Genomic DNA, 21,936 nt, shown 5'->3' with positions numbered 1-21,936 from the left:
AGATGCCTATATTACCATATAGGGTTTATGCAACACAATGAAAGAAAATCTCAGTTTATTAACATAGTGTTTGATACACTATGCTAGGTTTTGGCTGTTGTTATATCATTAAAAAGTGCTTCCAAATTTGAAGTGTTGATTTGTTGCTTGCAGAGCGTAAAGTTATTAATATCAAACAGACGTTAAATGTTAAAAAGTTAACTTTCTTATTAGAAGTAGTAGTCTAAATTGTGTTTCCATCTGAATTATGTAAATTATGTCTTGTAGAGTCATGCTATGTTGTACTCAATGTCATTGGTTGACTGTAGTAGTTTTTGGGAGGCATGTACTGTCAGAGAGTCATAGTCTGTTTCTGCATTGACATTTATTGATAAGGTTGGATCACACACTGCAGATACCAGTAGTTCGCAGTCAACAAGAAATGGATTACCACGACATTGTTAGGAGTATTAATCAATGAGAGAATTAAGTGTAATAAATAGGATTCTGGTTGAAATGGGAGGTCCGCTTCTACAGCGGTATACATAACTGAACATATTGGTTTCCAGAATGCAGTTAAAACCTGGCAAGCTCAAAGAATATGTTGTAGAGACCCCACTCCATGCGTTCATCTCCAGCACGTGAAAGTTTGGATGTATATTTGCATAGATATGTGCTAGTTTAAGCGGCACTAGGTACCATTGCATAACATTTTTACAATATGCTTCCCAATGAGATAAACTGTGGGTTGCTGATGTAGTCAAACGTAAGGTTTGTAACCATTGTGAGAAAGTTTTACAAAGGGTATCTTTCCATTTCATCCTATTACAATCCTTGAAAACAAAGTAGTTTTATTGGTCTTCCTCCCCCACCCACAATGGTAATTTTACTTAATCTGCAAATGAAATTAACATTTAGTGGCTGTCCCCTGACCATCCTTTATCTTTTTTCCACCTCTTGATGGACAAGATATACAGCACACATAATTGGGAAAACATCTTGTTCATCATGACAATCTAAGTTGCTTATTTGCACTCCCTTAAAATAAAAAATAAAAAAATCAGCATCTGAACATGTTTGGGCATCGCTTTGTCTCTTGCCCAGTTTTATGCCCGCATCTCAATTGAGCTGAAACCAAATTTTCAGAATATTTAATATGTTTAATGGTCTAGTATTTAATATGTTTAATGGTTAGCGTTTGTTATTGTAAGCATAATGCAGTAATTAGGATAATTAAAATGTGCCAAAACTAGAGTATTTTACATTGAATGGCCACTATATGCGACTTACATGGCTTAGATTAGATCTATAAGGAGTTTATTGGCCCCCCATTCTGTACTGGGTCCATAAGCACCTGCAAACAACCACATAATGCACGTGGAGGATCAGCATGCTTAATAGAAAACATGTAATATAGCTCAAAACTGCTAGGGAACACTGTAAAATGAAGATGTGGTTATATAGTATAGCTGCAACCTGATTAATAACCGCCCCACGTTATCATAGTCATGGCAAGCCAAAACCTAGTTGTATTATTTTCATAGTAGTAGTAATCAATATAAAACTAGACTATTCTGAAACTCTATTGCTGCTAATGGCGATACGACAGACACAATCTGATAATATGTTGACCTAACTATTTTTTTAAATTCAACATTAGGCACCTGTTACAATAAATGATTGCATTAAGAAGTTGAGTGACCACCTGTTAGTGGTTCAAGATATGAAATTCCAGCTGGAGAAACTGTTGCCCATTAGTGACAACTTGGAAACGTTAAGAATGCAAGTTGAGCAGGTTGAGGTAAGCACTGGCGTAATGTCACTTATCCATTTCCTTATTCTTCCAGTCATCCCAAATTGGATTCCCAATAAACTCTTATACTAAGTATGTATAGACCTAAGGTCTCTTACCATCACAGCTCTAGTCTCCCAGTTCCAATTCCAATTTCTTAAAAATGTTTTATCTTGTATTCACCAGATAACCGGGTCTCTGACTTATCAACATGGTTAGAACTGCAAAGGGGTATTGAAAAATGTCTCCTGCAATAGGTAGACAAGGTAGAGGTGGTATGGTTACTGTAATGACAGGGACATTTTTTTTATTTTGCTGTGATCAATATTCAACTAGATAAGATTTTATGGGAGCTTACCCACTAACTTACACTGTCATAAATGAAATTATAATAAAATTATATATGTGCATGTTAAATCTATTTGAGATGTATTTATTTATCATTGTATTGCTTGTATCACTACTATCTATTATGTGTGTATTGGTAACTTAAAGTCAAGTTACATTCATTTTCAGGGATATTGCTTTGAGTCTTTGTTAACTTACACCAGTGGTAGTCAACCTTTTTTTACCTACCGCCCACTAATGCAACTTTTTGGTTGAAAAAATTTGCTTACCGCCCACCAGTTTTCACGCAAATGCGGAATATTTTTTAGAAAGGAGGGTGTTTTACAAAAAATAAATGTACGTACATTTATCTTTTTATTTCTACTTAATGCAGGTTTATAAGGTTTTTAACTTTATAAAGTGTAATGAGAAAACAATAAAGTAAATTGAAATTACCTTTACTAATGATTAATGAGATCCTTGAGGTTGATGCTGCGAGACTAAATATTTGATATCTGGTTCGATTTTCGTAAGGAACAAACGAAGGTCTCTTTCAGTGATATTCAGACGACTTCTCTGTTTGCGCATAATATGATTTCTCATATTATCTCTCTATGATTTTTCTTGTGCGTCAGCTCATCTCCTCTCCCTCCTCAATTCCCCTCCCCACCTTTTTTTTCCCCTTTTTTCTATTTTTTAACCTTCCTTGTAGCAATGCCAAGTAGGAAGGCTGAGCTAGGTAGCCCACTTACTATATAGTCCACTATAACAGACCGACACACGTACAAGACACACATACAGACACACACACGACACACATACAGACACACACACGACACACATACATACACACACACGACACATACACACACACACGACAAATACACACACACATACACACACACACGACACATACACACACACGACACATACATACACACACACGACACATACATACACACACACGACACATACATACACACACACGACACATACATACACACACACGACATACATACACACACACACGACATACATACAGACACACATACACACATACAGACACACATACACAAATACAGACACATAGATACACAAATACAGACACATAGATACACAAATACAGACACATAGATACACAAATACAGACACATAGATACACAAATACAGACACATAGATACACAAATACAGACACATAGATACACACACACACGACACATAGATACACACACACACGACACATAGATACACACACACACACGACACATAGATACACACACACACACGACACATAGATACACACACACACACGACACATACATACACGACACATACAGACACACATGACACATACAGACACACACAACACATACAGACACACACGACACACACACACGACACACATACATACATACACACACGACACATACATACACACACGACACATACATACACACACACATACAGACACAAATACAGACACAGATACACACACACACACACACGACACATACACACACACACACACACAGACACACAGACACACATACATACACATACACAAGACACACCCGACACATACAGGAACACAGACAGACACACATACACACAAGACACATACATACAGACACACACAAGACACACATACCAACAGACAGTCACACATACATACACACACACAAGACACACATATATACAGACACACACACACACACACACACACAAGACATACATACAAAGACACACACACACACACACACACACATTATATTTAAGTCACCCTCCTGTTTCCTACCTTTTAGATTCAGGAGGGTGACTTTCCCTGGGGTCCAGTGGTGGCTCAGGTGGATGGGAGTCAGAGTTCCCACTCTGACTCCCTGGTCTTCCTCCCGCGCGGCTCTCAGGGTTAGCTGGGAGGAGTGATGTGCAGTCACTTCCTCCCAGCTCTGCGATGTCATCACAGGGGGCCCGGTCGCGCTGTTAAAGCGCCCAGCGCTGACCGGGCCCCCTCACAATCCACATCCATCGGGTGGCCCTGACAGCATGGGCCACCCGATGGACCCCTCCATATGCAGCCCCGGCGGTTTGCCGCGCGGGCCGGAGCCGCAATTTGTCACGGCGGTACCCAGTCGCAGGGGTACCGCCGGCTCGCACCCGCCCGCCCGGTCGTCAAAACCTGGAAATCCCTACCGCCCACCTGAAATCCTAAAACGCCCACTAGTGGGCGGTAGGGACCAGGTTGACGACCCATGACTTACACATTCTTGTGAGTAGACCTCTAATAAAATGGTCTGTTATTGCAAACAAAGAGGATATAATGACATAATATATACTAATTGCTTTACATGCAGTGATATTACAAAATGATGGCTATAAAGAGACTGCCTGGGAAGAAAGATAGCTACTCCACAGTTATTTTCACATCACCTTGATATATTTCTATTCAGTGTGACCTCAATACATTAATAATAATGTTGAAAGTAAAGAATGTGCTGTTTAACATTCATTAATTTTTGCTAAATGACCAGAAAAATAAACATGTTTTCTTAATTAGTTAGAATATTGTATATATTATAAATGTTTTTATGTTGTAAATATCCATAAATCCTTGAAATCATGACTGATTGGATGTATATTTATGTTTTTATTCCCTGGCACTGGAAACTACAGCTATGTACATTTTTGTTTTTCTTAGTCATTCGAGGGAAAACTGACCACATTAAACGTGTCACTGAAAGAAGATCATAAGGATGCACAGGACATCTTAACAACTGTCCCAGAGAATCATCTGAGTCAACATCTTCAAGAATTAAATGAACGCTTGAGTAAAGATTTTGCTGTAATTTGTGACATGTCTTCCAGTTGTACAAAACAAATTGCTTCAGCCATAGATTCTGAAATGGTAAATTATTTTTATTTATTTTTACAAATATTTTAACCACAATGTATTTTATGATTATGGTCAGTACTGGCAAAAAATGTATTACGTTTCCTATCCAGAAATAAAAGTTAAGGTGGATGGTGGAGAAGTTATTAATCCACTGCAGAAATATAGAATTTGTTGCTTGTTTTCACCCTTGGGATGGGTGGGCAGATGAGTGAATATTTCTGGTAGGACAATCGTACTAATCGATATTTAGATGGTTAATTGGTATACTGGGTATTACAGGGTTGCAGATTGTGAGTAGCACATATTGTGAAGTATTATATTTACTTTTTTTTTAAACAATAGATAAATATAATAATCTGAGTCTGGATTTAGTAACTTGTCTATTCTCTTCTTTACTCTGACCATGCTTTAAATAGCATTCTATAATGTTTATATTGTAGTGTAAGCTAGCAGAGGTGCATCAGAACTACATTGGCCAACTACATTTACTATCCGATTGGATCTCAGAGAACAAGGACAGTATGTGTCTTACAACAGGCAGTAACAATGTGGAAGTCGTGAAGCACAACTTGCAGTGTCTTAAGGTAAATTCCTGTAAATTGATAGTAATTTCTATTTCTACCTCACATATGTAAAATATGCATAGATTGCTATTTTGAATACTATATTTTAATCATATAACAAGTGTTATCTTTGGATTATAGAAGTCAGCCTTAGTTTTACATAGCATTCTGAACTTACAAAATAATTTCAACTTCATGCTACTACCCCCTTTTTTGTAAAATAACATATTGTATTGTATCAGATTTACATATCATGTGTAGCGGTACTTACCTTTTCCAGGGGCCGGCCGGGGTCCTCTGTTCAAGCCGCGCGCAGCTCTGCTGCTGCACGAGCCGCGCGCGGCTCATCCGACGGCTGCAACAGGAAGGCGGGCAGTGACCGCGAGAAGCGGTCATGTGTCCCGCCTGACTCTAAGAGCGCGCCGCGGGTCTCGGGTGCGCTCTTAAAGGGACAGTGGGAGCCTAAATTGGCAAAGGCCTCCCATTGGTCCCTGTCATGCCACACTCCCCATACACTTACATTTTGGGGGCGTGGATATAACAGGGACCAATCAAAATAGATGTTTAGGCATATATACTCACCTTTTTCCCTTAGTTCCTTGCCCTATCGTGGTTTCTGTTTCAGTTCCCTTTAGCGCTTGTTGTATTCAGTTGTGTTCCTTCGTACTTGACCTTGGCTTTGTTTTCTGACTACGTTATCTCTAAATCCTTATCTGTTCTGTTTGCCGGTTTGCTGTTTACTGTGTACCAGACCCCGGCTAGTCCTAGTTTACGCTGTCTCTTTGTGCCCTTGACCTCGGATCGCTCCTGACTCTGTACTTTTCCTATATACGTCGAGTCCGGCCACTCTAAGGTCCGGTTGACGGATCTCCCCTCTGTGTTGTCTTCTGTTTAGTTGAATCCTGCGTGTTGGGGTATATTTGCATTACATTACGATAGGGCCATGGACCCCGCAGATTTAGCTCAGCAGATGGCGTCTCATGAGGCTAGATTTGTAGAGCAGGATCACTGTATGGATCAGATAGCCCAGGCTCTCCAGTCGCTCTTATCTTGAACTATTCCAGCAACCACACCTAACCCTCCTACACCTCTTCTTCCTGAAGTATCTACTTTGCCTAATACTTTGGCCCATTTAACACCTCCTCCTAGGTATGGAGGGGACTCTAAGACATGCAGAGGTTTCATTAATCAAATAGAATTCCACTTTGCGATGTATCCAGGTTCCTTTCCCACAGAAAGGTCTAAGGTGGGGTTCCTTATGCACCAACCTACCGATAAGGCACTTGAGTGGGCAAATCCTATTTAGGAGGCTAATGGACCTATGGTGCATGATTTCAATGGTTTCCTTACGGCTTTTTGTAGAACTTTTGACACAAAGAAAAGGTCAAAAAATGCCGCAAGAGCATTAATGAGAATTAAATAGGGTTCTAGGTCTATGGCTGACTATGCCATTCAGTTTTGTACCCTTGCTTCACAGGTAGATTGGACCAACAATGGGTTAACTACTGCATTCATGGAAGGTTTATCTGACACTATATTGGATGAGGTAGCAGCTAAGGAGCTTCCTATTGCATTAGAGGACCTTATTGACTACCTCATTGATATAGATAATAGGATTCGTGACAGGCTCTATACTAAAAACAGGAATAGATGTTTGGTTACACCTATTAACCCCAGAGTTGATAAACCTGAGAGTGTTAAAGTATCTGAAGAGGAACCCATGCAATTAGGGGTTGCCAAACTCTCTGATACTGAAAAATTACATAAGAGAAGGGACGGACTCTGCCTATACTGTGGTAGGAGAGGCCATATGGTAAAGGAATGTCCTTTCCTTCTGGAAAACTCTCGCACCTAAGACCTTATAGGGGACTGGCCTTGGGTGTGATATCTAAGTCTCCTAAATTGCCTCCTAACCGTTTGCTTCTCCCTGTTTCTTTGCATATGGGAGAGAGTTGCACAGCTGAGCACATACACGCCCTGGTTGACTCCGGGGAAGCTGAAAATTTCATAGACTCTGGTTTTGTTAAGGAAAACAACATTCCCATCAGAGAGAAGGAGATACCCTTGGCCGTTGAGGCCATAGATGGTAGACCAATTAAGTTCTCCAGTTGTTACTCATGAAACTGTACCGTTACACATGTATACAGGGGTTTACACTTTGAAACCATTCGGTTCCAGGTCATCACCTCTCCCTCTTCTCACGTTGTGTTAGGGTACCCATGGTTACGTGCTCACAATCCTATCTTTGACTGGGAGTCAGGGCAAATAAAACCATGGAGCGAAGCCTGCCACGAGTCTTGTACTATTGAAGTCACCCCTTTGAATTCTATTAATGTTCCTACTCCTCCTCCTTTGTCTACTGTAATACCCCCTCAGTACTTATTTCTCAAGACTGTCTTCGATAAAAGGGAGGCTGACAAATTACCGCCTCACAGACCCTACGATTGTGCTATCGATTTATTGCCTGGCACTATACCTCCAAAGGGTAGGGTGTACCCTTTATCTGTTCAAGAAAACCGTGTCATGGAGGAGTATATTAAGGAATCACTAGAAAAGGGGTTTATTAGGAGATCCTCTTCTCCGTCTGGAGCGGGGTTCTTCTTTGTATCGAAGAAAGAAGGTGATTTAAGACCGTGTATCGATTATAGAGGTCTGAATAAAATCACCATCAAAAATGCATACCCTATACCTTTAATCATGGAATTATTTGACAGGCTAAAACATGCTACTGTATTTACTAAATTGGATCTTAGAGGTGCATACAATTTAATACGTATTAAGAAAGACCACGAATGGAATACGGCATTCAACACTAGATCTGGCCATTACGAGTATACTGTTATGCCATTTGGTCTATGTAATGCCCCAGCAGTATTTCAAGAATTTATTAATGACGTCCTAAGAGACTTTATTCACACATTTGTAATTGTGTACTTGTATGACATATTAATATAATCTATAGATTTACACACTCATCACTGACATGTTACAACAGTTCTGAAGACCCTTCTTGCTAATGGTCTTTATTGTAAACTGGAAAAATGTCTATTCGACCAATCCGAAGTCCAGTTTTTGGGATAATTTGATTTCCGCCAAAGGTTTTCGTATGGATCCCCAGAAGCTTTCTGCTGTCATGGAATGGCCTCTACCACAAGGTTTGAAAGCCATTCAGCGTTTTTTTGGTTTCTCTAACTATTATAGACGCTTTATTAAAGGTTTTTCCTCTATTGTAGCGCCTATCACCCGTATGACAAAAAAGGATGGCAATACTCGTGTCTGGTCTCCCAAGGCACTTCAGGCTTTTGAATTCCTTAAAACTACGTTTGCATCTGCACCTATTTTACAGCATCCTGTCCCCTCATTGCCCTATATCCTTGAAGTTGATGCTTCCGATATCGGGGTAGGTGCTGTCTTATCCCAAAGAGAGTCGCCTGCATCCTTGTGGCTTCTTTTCCAAACAAATGTCCAAAGCAGAAAATAATTATGATGTGGGTAATCGCGAACTCCTTGCTATTATTTTAGCACTCAAAGAATGGAGACATTTGTTAGAAGGAACTAAGGATCCCATCCTCATATTTACGGATCATTTACTCTCTCATTTTCTTCCGCTTACCACCCCCAGTCTAATGGAGCTGCTGAATGTGCCAATCAATCTCTGGAGCAGTACCTTCGTTGTCCTACCTTAGTGAGGCTAAAAGATTGTCTTCTAGGCAGGCTAGGTGGTCACTGTTTTTGTCCCATTTCAATTATATTATCACCTATAGGCCAGGTGATCCCAACACAAAAGCAGACGCTCTGTCCAGACAGTTCGAAACTGCTGACAAACAGGAGATTGATGTTACTCCTGTCATTCCCCCAGACAGGATAATAGCTACTACTATTTTGTCTATTTCCTCGTCCCTCTTGCAGACCATACAAGCGAAACAAAGCATGGCACCTAGCGAGAAGACGAGAGACGAGATATTCTGTCGTTGTATCATGACACTAAGACTGCTGGACATCCTGGTATTTCCAAAACGGTGTCAGCTGTTTCTCGGTATTTTTGGTGGGATTCCTTGCGCAAGGATGTCACCGACTATATAGGTGCTTGTACTACTTGTGCCTGTATGAAATCTTCTCGTAGAGTTCCTTGTGGGCTGTTGCATCCGTTACCGGTTACCCGTTCACGAGAGACCTTGGTCTAACCTGTCCATGGATTTTATTGTTGAATTACCCCATTCGAATGGTAATACTGTTATCCTAATGATAGTAGATCGGTTTTCCAAGATGGCTCACTTTGTGTCTCTTCGCAAGCTGCCCACGTCTAGGGAACTGGCACTTATCTTCGCTAGAGGGGTGTTTCGGTTACATGGCATTCCCGTATCTATTGTGTCCGATAGGGGTAGCCAATTTATTAACAGGTTCTGGAAAGCCTTTTGTTCGGAAATGGGTATTACTCTCTCATTTTCTTTCGCTTACCAAGCCCAGTCTAATGGAGCTGCTGAACGTGCCAATCAATCTCTGGAGCAGTACCTTTGTTGTTTCGTATGCCACCATCAGAACAATTGGGCAGACCTTCTTCCTTGGGCTGAGTTTGCTCGGAATAACGCTACTCAGGATTCTTCCGGCAAAAGTCCTTTTTTACGTTGTCTATGGCCAGCATCCCATTGTTCTTCCGGCTGCTTTCTCCTCACAGGGCATGCCAGTTCTGGATGAGCATTTGTCTGGTTTGCGTAATACTTGGGAGCAGGTTCAGCGTTCTTTGGTGGATTCCGCTGCTCGCCAGAAGGTGCAGGCTGACAAGCATCGCAGGGCGGCTCCTTCTTATGTCGAGGGGGACAGGGTTTTGCTTTCCACGCGAAATATTCGCCTCCGGGTACCTTCTCTGAAATTGGCTCCCTGCTTTATTGGTCCTTATCGTGTTTTGCATAAGGTTAATCCTGTTTCGTATGCCTTGGGTCTTCCTAAGAATCTGCGCAAGAAGCGGTCACGTGTCCCGCCTGACTCTAAGAGCGCGCCGCGGGTCTCGGGTGCGCTCTTAAAGGGACAGTGGGAGCCTAAATTGGCAAAGGCCTCCCATTGGTCCCTGTCATGCCACACTCCCATTACACTTACCTTTTGGGGGCATGGATATAACAGGGACCAATCAAAATAGATGTTTAGGCATATATACTCACCTTTTTCCCTTAGTTCCTTGCCCTATCGTGGTTTCTGTTTCAGTTCCCTTTAACGCTTGTTGTATTCAGTTGTGTTCCTTTGTACTTGACTTTGGCTTTGTTTTCTGACTACGTTATCTCTATATCCATATCTGTTCTGTTTGCCAGGTTGCTGTTTACTGTGTACCAGACCCCGGCTAGTCCTAGATTACACTGTCTCTTTGTGCCCTTGACCTCGGATCGCTCCTGACTCTGTACTTCTCCTATATACGTCGAGTCCGGCCACTCTAAGGTCCGGTAGACGGATCTCCCCTCTGTGTTGTCTTCTGTTTAGTTGAATCCTGCATGTTGGGGTATATTTTCTTTACATCATGGACCTATAGGCATGGCAAAGATCCTACTTATAATGAGAGGCTAAGCAAATATTTTTGAGTTCTTTAGAATTTAGATATTTGTTATTTATACTCCCACCATTACCTTTCTATATTGTCATGCTTCATTCTGTATAGACCAAGGAAGCCTGTCACTGTAACTCATGCTCCATGATATGGAAAAGATATTTACATTATACTAAACAGCTATATTTCATGTAGCAGTTGTTTTGTCAACTGTACTAAACACCGTCAGCTTCCAATGTGATAGACCTTGAGTCTGCACTATAAAAATTTACATTTTATTTGCATTTGCAGCAATATAATAACAAAAACATGTGTTGTTTAATATTTCCTTAAACTAGATTTTATTCCATAAACTAGATTTTATAGTTATTAGTCAGTTGCACTGAATTGGAAGTTTAAATTTTATTCTTTCTTACATCTTTACCAACTTGCTAAAAAAAACAACCAGTTTTGTATTAGTATATTGTTATCACAGAACAAGCAATCAAGCATGGTGCATCTTGTCAAATGTACCAGTGCCATCTAGTGGTGGACTAATGTGACTCTAAATTGACCATCCATAATAATACTTAACATAGCGACAGGGCTTCCATATAAAGCTCTTTGACCCTGTCTGTACTATAAACGTTTGTCAAACAACCAAATATTTTGTGCAGGAAGCTCCACTCCCATTGTACTTTATCATTGTAACTAAAAGTAAGTCAGTCTCTTTTATTATCCACAAATTCCTCAACCCTACCCACCAATCCTCCTGGTCCACTTAACTGGTACTGGAAGGTAGAATGTGTCAGAATTAAAGAGGAATAAGAGGGAAGCACCTCTAGTTGCTGTCAGGAAGACAGTCAATAGAGGTGTTCTTAACCCTTTAATGAAAGCATTGCGCATTGGACTGGGTTCCTTTAGTGTCTCTTTGAGTGTGCTTATTTATCCAAATAGGGATTCATTTGTCTTTTGTCCTTCTAATTTACGTGATTATCTGAAGCTGAAAACCTCAAAAATGATAGTTGACCTTGGAATGTTTACATTCTTTTTAAACTAAGTTTTCTCTCCTGGGGATACAAACTGTTTCCTATAGGAAACACTATGTTCTTTATTGGCTGCTTAACCAACAGGACTAACTTACTTGATTACCTGTAATATAAAGTGTATTCTTTCATAGGATAAAGGCAGCCAACTATCTAAACAGAGGATTGAGCTGGAGACAACAGCATTTGATATCCAATTCTTCATATCGGAGCATGCCCAAGATCTTTCTCCTAATCAAAGCAAACAGCTTCTGAGGTTACTAAATACAACACAAAAGAGTTTTTATGATGCCCAGAGGAAGATAACGTCACACATTGAAACTTTGAAGAGTAATTTATTGGAAGCACAAGACTTGAGTAACCAGAAGGTTTGCCTTTCTGTGGATGTGATGTTTGTTGATTTTGCATGCTTGCAAATGATAATTAGCAGAGAAATAACTGTATAATTGGGGCCTTGCAGTAGCCATTAGCCAGTGCTTTAATGGAGTTGCATTGTATATAGGTTACAGCTGGATGTATAAAAGGTGAAACAAAAAAAATACTCTTAGTGTACACGATTCCTTCTCTTTGCAAAGTTTAGATTGAAGCCTAAATAACAGGTATAAAATGAATTATATGTGCTTTGTGTGTTATTTTGCCTATCTAAATATTTGAAGAAATCTTTCCTTATTTATATGCTGTGCAAACACCTTGCTCTAACAACCATATAAAACTAACTTCTGTTTGATATCTTTTTTTTCTGGGTCATCATTAACACAGGTTCCAGGATTAAAGGAGGCTGGGATTGCCTACACAGTCGAATCATCTACTATAACTTGTGCATGGTCAGGCTCTATCACAACTTGTCCTATTTTACTGTTCTTTTTTGATAAACATAATGTCTTCCTCTTTTACACTATGATCACCTTGCGTATACCATTACCCACCGCTATCATGTTTACAGCATACTGTGCTCTGTTGAAATGCTTATTGTGATATTATATTGGGGTTTTAGCTCTGTTTATCTCTTGACTTCTGTTAGGATGCAGAAGTGCAATTGCAAGAGCACAAGGAGAAGTTGGAAGAGATGTGTGCCCTCCTTACTCAGACAGAGAACCGCCTGATTGGAAAGCAAGATACATTTTCTGTGCGCGAGAGCCCGACTGAACTGCAGCACTATCAGACGGAATACGAGGTTAGCTGGCAAAACCTGGACACAAGACAATGGATCTCTTTTTCTATATGAATTATGTCTATCTGGACAGACTAGTGATTTCTAAAAATAATTTCACATAGTCCCTTTCAATACATTTTAGGATTTTTAAATGATTTAGGATGAACAAGAGGACTAATTTGTATGCATTCATTGCAGTTTATAATGATGCAATGTTCATCATAACCGTGGTAATAAACCATTTCCTGCTTTCAAGTTAGTAATCTATTTTTTTTTAGGCAAAATGTGTTAGTTTGTATGCTTTAGTTCTTCTGGAATGACTGAATATTCTAGATCTAAGATTATTATGGCAAGGTCAGCACAGCACTGATAAAAGACGTTACAAGTTATCAGGTGTCTAGGCAGACATTGTAAAGGTGAAGTATAAAATGGACTCCCTGACATTTCATTTTAGTAGCTGTTTAGTCATCTTTCCCATGTAGAATCAAAGTGTACACGTAGTAAATTTATTTCTATTATTTGCAGTATTAACCAATTATTAAAGGCAAAGCTATTGTCTCCATTATCACACTATACATACAGTAAAACATATACAGTGAAAGCTAGCTTAATTTGGACACTTGAGTCACATCTTTGCTACTCTACAAATGTTGAAATCCATTTTTAATACCAGATCCATATTAATAAATGAAAACAGGTGTTAAAGACAATTTTGTTTCCATTTTCCTTTTAGTTGATAACATTTCACTTAGTAGTATGTCACCTACATTTCATTTTTATATCCTCCTTGCGAAGAGTCATTTTTGTAATCTAGGTCTTCTGAGGACTTTTCTCGATCATACTCATGTGTAGTAGTCTTTACTTGTAGTCTTTAATTTTGTAGGAACTTCAGAAAGACATGCAAGCAGGTGCCAGCGAATTGGCTGAGATTGTAAAGAACACAGAAAAGTTCCTGCGTGAACATGGAGACAACCTTTCTAAAGAAGACAGAGCCCTAGTCGAACAGAAGCTGAAAGAGACCAAAGCCAGATTCGAAACTCTCCGGAAGAAAGCAGAAGAATCCAAAAAGGAGTTGGAAAAGGCAGTTACAACAGCCATTAAAAAAGAAACAGAAAAGGTTCCTTATGTTTAATTTCTTCTCAGCATACCTATCCTAATACAGTTTTAAATGTCAATGATTCTGATTTCCACATTTCCTCAGCCATTACATTCATGGTATGATTGGAATTTAATTGGCAAAAAAAAAAAGATATATCCCCTGTAAACTGATAAAACTAAATATAATGATGATCTGAAACCATTCATCCTGGATTTTATCTAATCCCTTGGATTAGGGCCCAGCCCCTCTGTGTCACTTTTTCCTCTTCTCCAGCTCCTCTGTGTCTCTTTCACCCCCAGCACCTTTGTTTTTCCACCCCAAGGCCCTTATGCGTGTCTCTTACTTCCCCAGCCCCATCTGTGTGTCTTTCTACCACCTCATGTCCCTTTGTGTGTCTTTTTCCCCACTCAGGCCCCCTGTGTGCCACTCTCCCCTCCTTGTTCCTTAGTATTGCTCTCCCCATCCTGTCCTGTGCGCTTCCCTCCTACCGGTCTCTCTAATCTAGTGCCCCCCGGGCCAGTGTGCCCAAGACACACCGGCCCTGCACACACATATACAGTTATGCAAAAAAGAAAGTACACCCTCTTTGAATTATATGATTTTAAATATCAGGACATAATAACAATCATCTGTTCCTTAGCAGGTCTTAAAATTAGGTAATTGCAACCTCAGATGAACATCAACTCATGACATATTACAATGGGTTAAAATGTATTTAACAAAAATAAAGCCAAAATGGAGAAGCCATGTGTGAAAAGCTAAGTACATCCTTACCGCTTCCATGAGAATTAAGAGAGACAGGTGCCTTTTATTAATTTATCATCAGCAAGTGTGACCACCTCTATAAAATTTAAAGTTCTTGCAGTTTCCTGGTCTGGAGCATTCAGATGTTAACACAATGCCAAGGAGGAAAGACATCAGCAATGATCTTAGAGAAGAAATTCTAGCATCCCATCGAACTGGGAAGGGTTATGAGGCTATTTCCAAACAATTTAAAGTCCATCATTCTACACTGAGAAAGATTTTTCAAAAGTGGGAAACATTCAAGACAATCAATTCCAGGAGTGGACATCCCAGCAAATTCACCCCACGGTCAGACCGTGCAATGCTCAGAGAAACTGCAACAACAAAAAACCATAAGAGTTACATGTCAGACTCTACAGGCCTCAGTTATCATGTTAAATGTTAAAGTTCATAACAGTACAGCTAGAAAAAGATTGAGCAAGTATGGTTTGTTTAGAAGGGTTGCAAAGAGAAACCCTCTTCTCTCTAAAAATAACATGGCAGCATGGTTTAGGTTTGCAAATTTGCATCTGAGATGTTTGGCCATAACGCACAGCACCACTTTTGGTAAAAGCCAAACACAGCATATCAGCACAAACACATGAGTACCAACTGTCAAGCATGGTGGTGGAGTTTGTTTTGCAGCTAATGCTTGGTCGAAATATATAAATATATATATGCATAGAGAGAGAGAGAGACCAAAGAGTCTTTTTTTTTGTTAATGTTAAAAAGAATGTATTGAGTCATATTTTAGTCTTAGTCTCACAAATTGTTTATTTCAGAATTTGTATTCATCTTGGCTGTCTGTACCACAAAGCTCAAATGTCCCAAATAAGTTGTGTGACTGCCTTGACCAAGCCATTTACCGGTAGATTTAAATGTGGCAGTAAATGCTCTTATTGCAAACTCTGTTATGGCAGACATAACGGTTCAAAACAGAGCTTTAAAGCAATTGTTTTATCACTTGCATAATAATTGCTGTCGTTAAAAATTATATATTTTTTTTCTAGTCTGCTGCCGTGGAGCAATTAGAAGAAAGCAAAACTAAAATAGAGAGTCTGTTGGATTGGTTGTCACATGTGGACAAAGACGCAGCAGACAATGGCAACAGTGTGAAAATGGCAACAACCCAGCACAATGGAGTACATCACAAAGACAGCGGTTTGCTAAGTCAAATGGAGGAGGTTAATGGTAACCTTATAGAATCAGATGGCAAGGATAAAATTATCAGTGCACAGGAACAAGATAAGGGAGAGGACCTGAACAGCCAGTATCAAAAACTGAAGGTACATGACTCAGTCCATGCAAATATCTTGTTAGATGAAAATATTTTACAGGAAATAGTACTCTCAGTTCTATTTAATTAGCGTGTGTGATGTCAGGAAATGAGCACTGACCTTCTACAGACTGGAACTGAAGACTACATTTGATGTAGTTTATAATAATTTTTTGCATGCATTGTTTTAGTAATCAATCGTGGGAACCAGGCTCACTTTTACAAATGCAATTCTTGGCAGTCTGAACACAGGAGAGAAGCCCAATGGCATTTTACAGATTTTTGAAATTTCATATTCAGCACTACAGTGCCATCTTAACAACATTATGGACCCCCGGGCAAAGCAGTGCACTTTAATAAAAATTTAAATTATCAATAAAATTATGCTTATATGTATTGGTACCTCCAAGAAATGCAATACATTCATACATTACAAACACACAGACTGCTGAATACACACACAAGGACTGCTGAATACACACACAAGGACTGCTGAATACACACACAGAATGCAGAATACACACAGGCTGCTGAATACATACACACAGACTACTGAATACACACACAGACTACTGAATACACACACGGACTGCTGAGTACACACACAGACTGCTAAATGCATAAACAAACTGCGTAATACACACACACACACACAGACTGCTATATGCATAAACAGACTGCGTAATACAGACACACACAGACTGCTGAATACAGACAGACTGCTGAATACACACACAGACTGCAGAATACACACATGCTGCTGTATACACACATAGGCTGCTGAATACATACTGCTGAATACACACACACGGATAGCTGCATACACACACACAGACTGCTGAATATACACACACAGACTGCTGAATATACACACACACACAGACTGCTGAATACACACACAGACTGCAGAATACACACATAGCCTGCTGAATACATGCACACAGACTACTGAATACACACAGGGACTGCTGAATACACACACAGACTGCTGAATACACACACAGACTGCAGAATACACATAGGCTGCTGAATACATACACACAGCCTAATGAATACACACACAGACTGCTGAATACACACACATAGACTGCTGAATACAGACAGACTGCTGAGTACACACACACAGAATGCAGAATACACACAACCTGCTGAATACATACACACAGACTACTGAACTGTGAATCATGTACTGAATACACACACGGACTGCTGAATACACACACGCAGACTGCAGAATACACACATGCTGCTGTATACACACACAGGCTGCTGAATACATACACACAAACTACTGAATACACACACAGACTGCTGAATACAGACAGACTGCTGAGTACATACACACAGACTGCTGAATGCATACACATACTGCTGAATACAGACATACTGCTGAGTACACACACAGACTACTGAATACACACACAGACTGCTGAATACAGACAGACTGCTGAGTACATACACACAGACTGCTGAATGCATACACATACTGCTGAATACAGACATACTGCTGAGTACACACACAGACTGCTAAATGCATAAACAAACTGCGTAATACACACACACACACACAGACTGCTATATGCATGAACAGACTGCGTAATACAGACACACACAGACTGCTGAATACAGACAGACTGCTGAATACATACACACAGACTGCTGAATGCATACACATACTGCTGAATACAGACATACTGCTGAGTACACACACAGACTGCTAAATGCATAAACAAACTGCATAATACACACACAGACTGCTATATGCATAAACAGACTGCGTAATACAGACACACACAGACTGCTGAATACATGCAGACTGCTGAATACATACACACAGACTGCTGAATGCATACACATACTGCTGAATACATACACACAGATTGCTGAATACATACACACACTGATGAACATACACACACAAACTGCTGAAAACTCACACACAAACTACTGAATACACACATACAGACAGCAGTGATGGGTGCAGTGTGTGTAAGGGGTGCTTTGTGTGTGAGAGTTGTGCTATGTGTGTGTGTGTGAGAGTGGTGCTATGTGTGTGCTGTGTGTGTGTATGAGGGGTGCTGTGTGTGTGAGAGGGGTGCTGTGTGTTTGATCTCCCCACCGGCACAAGAGGGCCCAAACCAAGCAAACAGGGCTGGCTCTCCGTGGGCCGACAGGGGAGATCAATGGATCTCCTCTGTTGGCCCGGTACATAGGCAAAGCTGTGTTGCTCCTATGCTTATGAGGCCCCGAGCAATTGCCCAGCGTGCCCAATCGAAAAGGCGGCCCTGCAGCACTATATCTCCCAAGTGTACCTCTTCAGGACATAATTGTTTCAGCCCCTCCTTTCTTTTAAACTGTGCTATTTGCTAAAGTGTGACATTTTGGGAAATCAGAATTAGTTTCAAATAAAAAAAAAAAAAAGATTTGGAAAATTCTGTTTCAGTTTGGATATTTTGGCCCAATATTTGTTATTCATTTCAACATTTTAATTAATTTTGAATTAATTTACATTACATTTCGTACAATCCATACAAATAGGAGTTAAGAATTGTTTGCATGTATAAGGTATAACAACAGTAATATACATAGTGATGTTTGTTTTGATTATAGCAAATGATTTTAGAAATTGGTCTGTGTAAACCAACAGTTCGAGTCTCATGATTTTTCATTTCTGGCCTTGCCACCTGAATACATGCAAAACCAAAACTCCTACCCTTTTAAAATGTCTACAGGTAATCAATGTTTTTTATTATAAGCATAGTAATTTACAAACTGAGGATACTGCACTCACATTTAGGATTCCAGGTGCTTATCAGGGCCAGGGTTGGCAAAACCCACTTTAGTAGATAAAATAAATTAGGTCCAGGCAATCAGGATTCTTGCAGGAAGGCAGGTTTATTGGAACAAAAAGTGCAATGTTTGGGCCTACACAGAGGCCTTTATCAAGCTTGATCTGTGTAGGCCCAAACATGGCACTTTTTGTTCCAATAAACCTGCCTTCCTGCAGGAATCCTGAGTGCCTGGACATAATTTATTTTAATTATAAGCATGGCAGTCACTAGATTAAAAACAGATACGATCAATCATTAAAGATCATTTGCTGTGTCAAGTTATTGTGTGTTTAAATGGAAGGTTTAGGACAGTGACATTCTGGATCAGGGCACAAAACTGATTACAGCAGGTGCCAAAATGGTTGCAATTATCATATCATATAGGTCATATAGGTCCTGTAGGTCCCAAGTGACTGTCAACAATAAATAGCTTGTGGTTGCAGATCTTCCTCAAGTGCAATGAAGACTCCTCTGATATTGGGAAAGTATTTTTTGCAGAATTCTGCAAGCTTGCGTGAGTAACTCATAAATCATAATAGCCTAAAATTTGCAATTCTCTGGTCAGCTCAAGGAAGTTCCAAGTTTATTTAACAATCTGTACTCTTTTATAAATAGTGTGAGATATGTTCTTTACATTCATCTAGCTGTCTAGCCATTGTAGGGTGTATGGTAACCTCTGACATTGTTTTTATTGGTAGGCTCAACATGATAAAATTGTATCTCAACATCAAGCGGTCATAATAGCCACACAATCAGCTCAAGCCTTGCTTGAGAAACAGGGTCGACATCTTGCTCCGGAAGAGAAGGAAAAATTGCAAAAGGACATTGAAGAATTAAAATCGCAGTATGAGACAACTCTCTATGACTCTGAACAAAAAATGAAGGTTATAAAAACTGTGCAAGAGGAACTAGAAAAATTCACAACGGATTACAATGAATTTGAGAACTGGCTTCATGAGTCTAAAGGGGAACTAGAGAATCTGGAATCTGGGGCTGCAGATTTCACTGGTATCATGGAAAAACTCCAGAGACAAAAAAACTTTTCTGAAGATGTTATTTCCCATAAGGGGGATTTGCGTTACATTACCATATCCGGACAAAGGGTTCTAGATGCTGCAAAGTCTTGCAATAAAGATGATGTCACGGAAAACAACAACAACATTAACACTCTAGAAACATGCAAAATTGTCCAGAAAAAATTGGACTCTGCCGCCGAGAACTTTAAGTCCTTACAGGACAAGGTCAGTACCATTGCTGAAGACAAGATTGTGACCCTTGACAAGCATGCACATTAACTGAGAATTCTTAATGATGCTTTATGTCTATATTAAATATTAGGATTGCAAACTTAGGGTATCCCCTTCTGTTCAAGCCAAAATGTTTTTTCAGATCATTCAAAACTAACAGTTAAACGTATGCATTTACATTTGAACACAAACACTTGTTCGATTAAACTGGCATGCCTTGATAAAACTGCAGCCTACAGAAAAGCACCATGCTTTTACAAGGTCAGTTACTTTGTAGCCTCATCCTTCCTTTTATTGGATTCTTGTCCCCCCAAATTTTTTTTTTCTTTCCAGCTGTTGGAGGCTGTACAGAAATCCGGTGCTGTAAATGCAGTTGTGTATTGTTATATATTCTAAGAATATGAATGTTAACAAGATGCTACAAATAGAGCTTGAATTAATTTAAAGGGCCAGTTTAAGCATTAAAAGCGCTTTCCATTACTGCAAAGTGCATTGTGTTTATAGCTTATATCTAGCCAGGGCTTTACATTTTTCATTCGGAATTCTGCTAATTTCTGAGCTTGCTTAGGTGAAAGTAATCTGTATTCTGCATGCTGCGTGTGCACACCATACTCATAATAGGGAAAATTCTCTCTCTTCACCCCAGAGAGAACCAAGCCACAAGCTGCACTTGCATAGTCCATAACTCTGCTGATAGATGGACCTGCTAAATGCAGAATATATGACAACCATCTCAGTAATAAAACACTGGTTGGCTTTCATGGACTTCAGTAGATGATATTGCTGCATTGCACAAGCTATAAAAACAATGAAATATGATTTAAAAAAATTAAAACAATCACTAAAGCATTTCACCTTTACAAAAAGGCAATTTACAAGTGTATAGAGGGCTCTTGGCTTCTATCGTCTTATAATTAAAGTTAATTTAAAATGTGAAATTCATGTCAAAATGGCATCATGGTCGCAAGATAGTGGCCTGTGATATCATTGGTCAATTAATTATGCACAAAGAAGGAAAAGATTCAAAAACATATGAAAAATCTATGTAGTTTTTATGGATTGAGTACTTAGACTTTATGACAGTGTTTAATTTTGTAAAACAAATAGTTTATAGCATCCAAATTGCTCCTATTCGGAATCCCACATAAATGTGGAGCCAGTTGCTGCAGATATAAGACAAATTTACAAATGGGCTCAGACAAAATGGTGGACAGCCAAAAATGTGTCACCAATTGCCTCAGCATCCTTTCCTACCTCTGTCAAAGCTAGGTTGGCTAACTTTGACTCAATTTTAATGAGGATTGCTGTGCACCTCTCAGTGGCGATGGAATTATTAACATTCTCTACCATACACACAGCCCCTCAATATGTGAGGATAAATGGGCAAATTATCTGCAATGGCAGCTTCCTGCTGTTCAAATGTTTTAGTTAGCATGT

At 39.6% G+C, this 21,936-nt stretch overlaps 1 protein-coding gene across 7 annotated transcripts in view; it reads left to right on the top strand.

Moving 5' to 3' along the window:
- The window catches only part of DST (dystonin), a 592,252-nt gene that overhangs the window by 382,142 nt on the left and 188,174 nt on the right, over window positions 1-21,936 (top strand). For 6 of the 7 annotated variants that reach the window (XM_063442942.1, XM_063442944.1, XM_063442945.1 and 3 more), the window contains 8 exons: window positions 1,640-1,780; window positions 4,795-5,001; window positions 5,430-5,573; window positions 12,245-12,478; window positions 13,132-13,284; window positions 14,147-14,380; window positions 16,156-16,431; window positions 19,951-20,493. In XM_063442942.1, coding sequence (XP_063299012.1) covers window positions 1,640-1,780; window positions 4,795-5,001; window positions 5,430-5,573; window positions 12,245-12,478; window positions 13,132-13,284; window positions 14,147-14,380; window positions 16,156-16,431; window positions 19,951-20,493 — 1,932 coding nt within the window. The remainder of the gene's footprint in view (window positions 1-1,639; window positions 1,781-4,794; window positions 5,002-5,429; window positions 5,574-12,244; window positions 12,479-13,131; window positions 13,285-14,146; window positions 14,381-16,155; window positions 16,432-19,950; window positions 20,494-21,936) is intronic. The other variant, XM_063442948.1, reaches the window with a different exon arrangement.

The sequence above is a fragment of the Pelobates fuscus genome, chromosome 2 (assembly GCF_036172605.1).
Source record: "Pelobates fuscus isolate aPelFus1 chromosome 2, aPelFus1.pri, whole genome shotgun sequence".
In the NCBI taxonomy this organism is placed as follows: Eukaryota; Metazoa; Chordata; class Amphibia; order Anura; family Pelobatidae; genus Pelobates; species Pelobates fuscus.
This window is presented reverse-complemented; position numbering and strand designations above follow the sequence as displayed.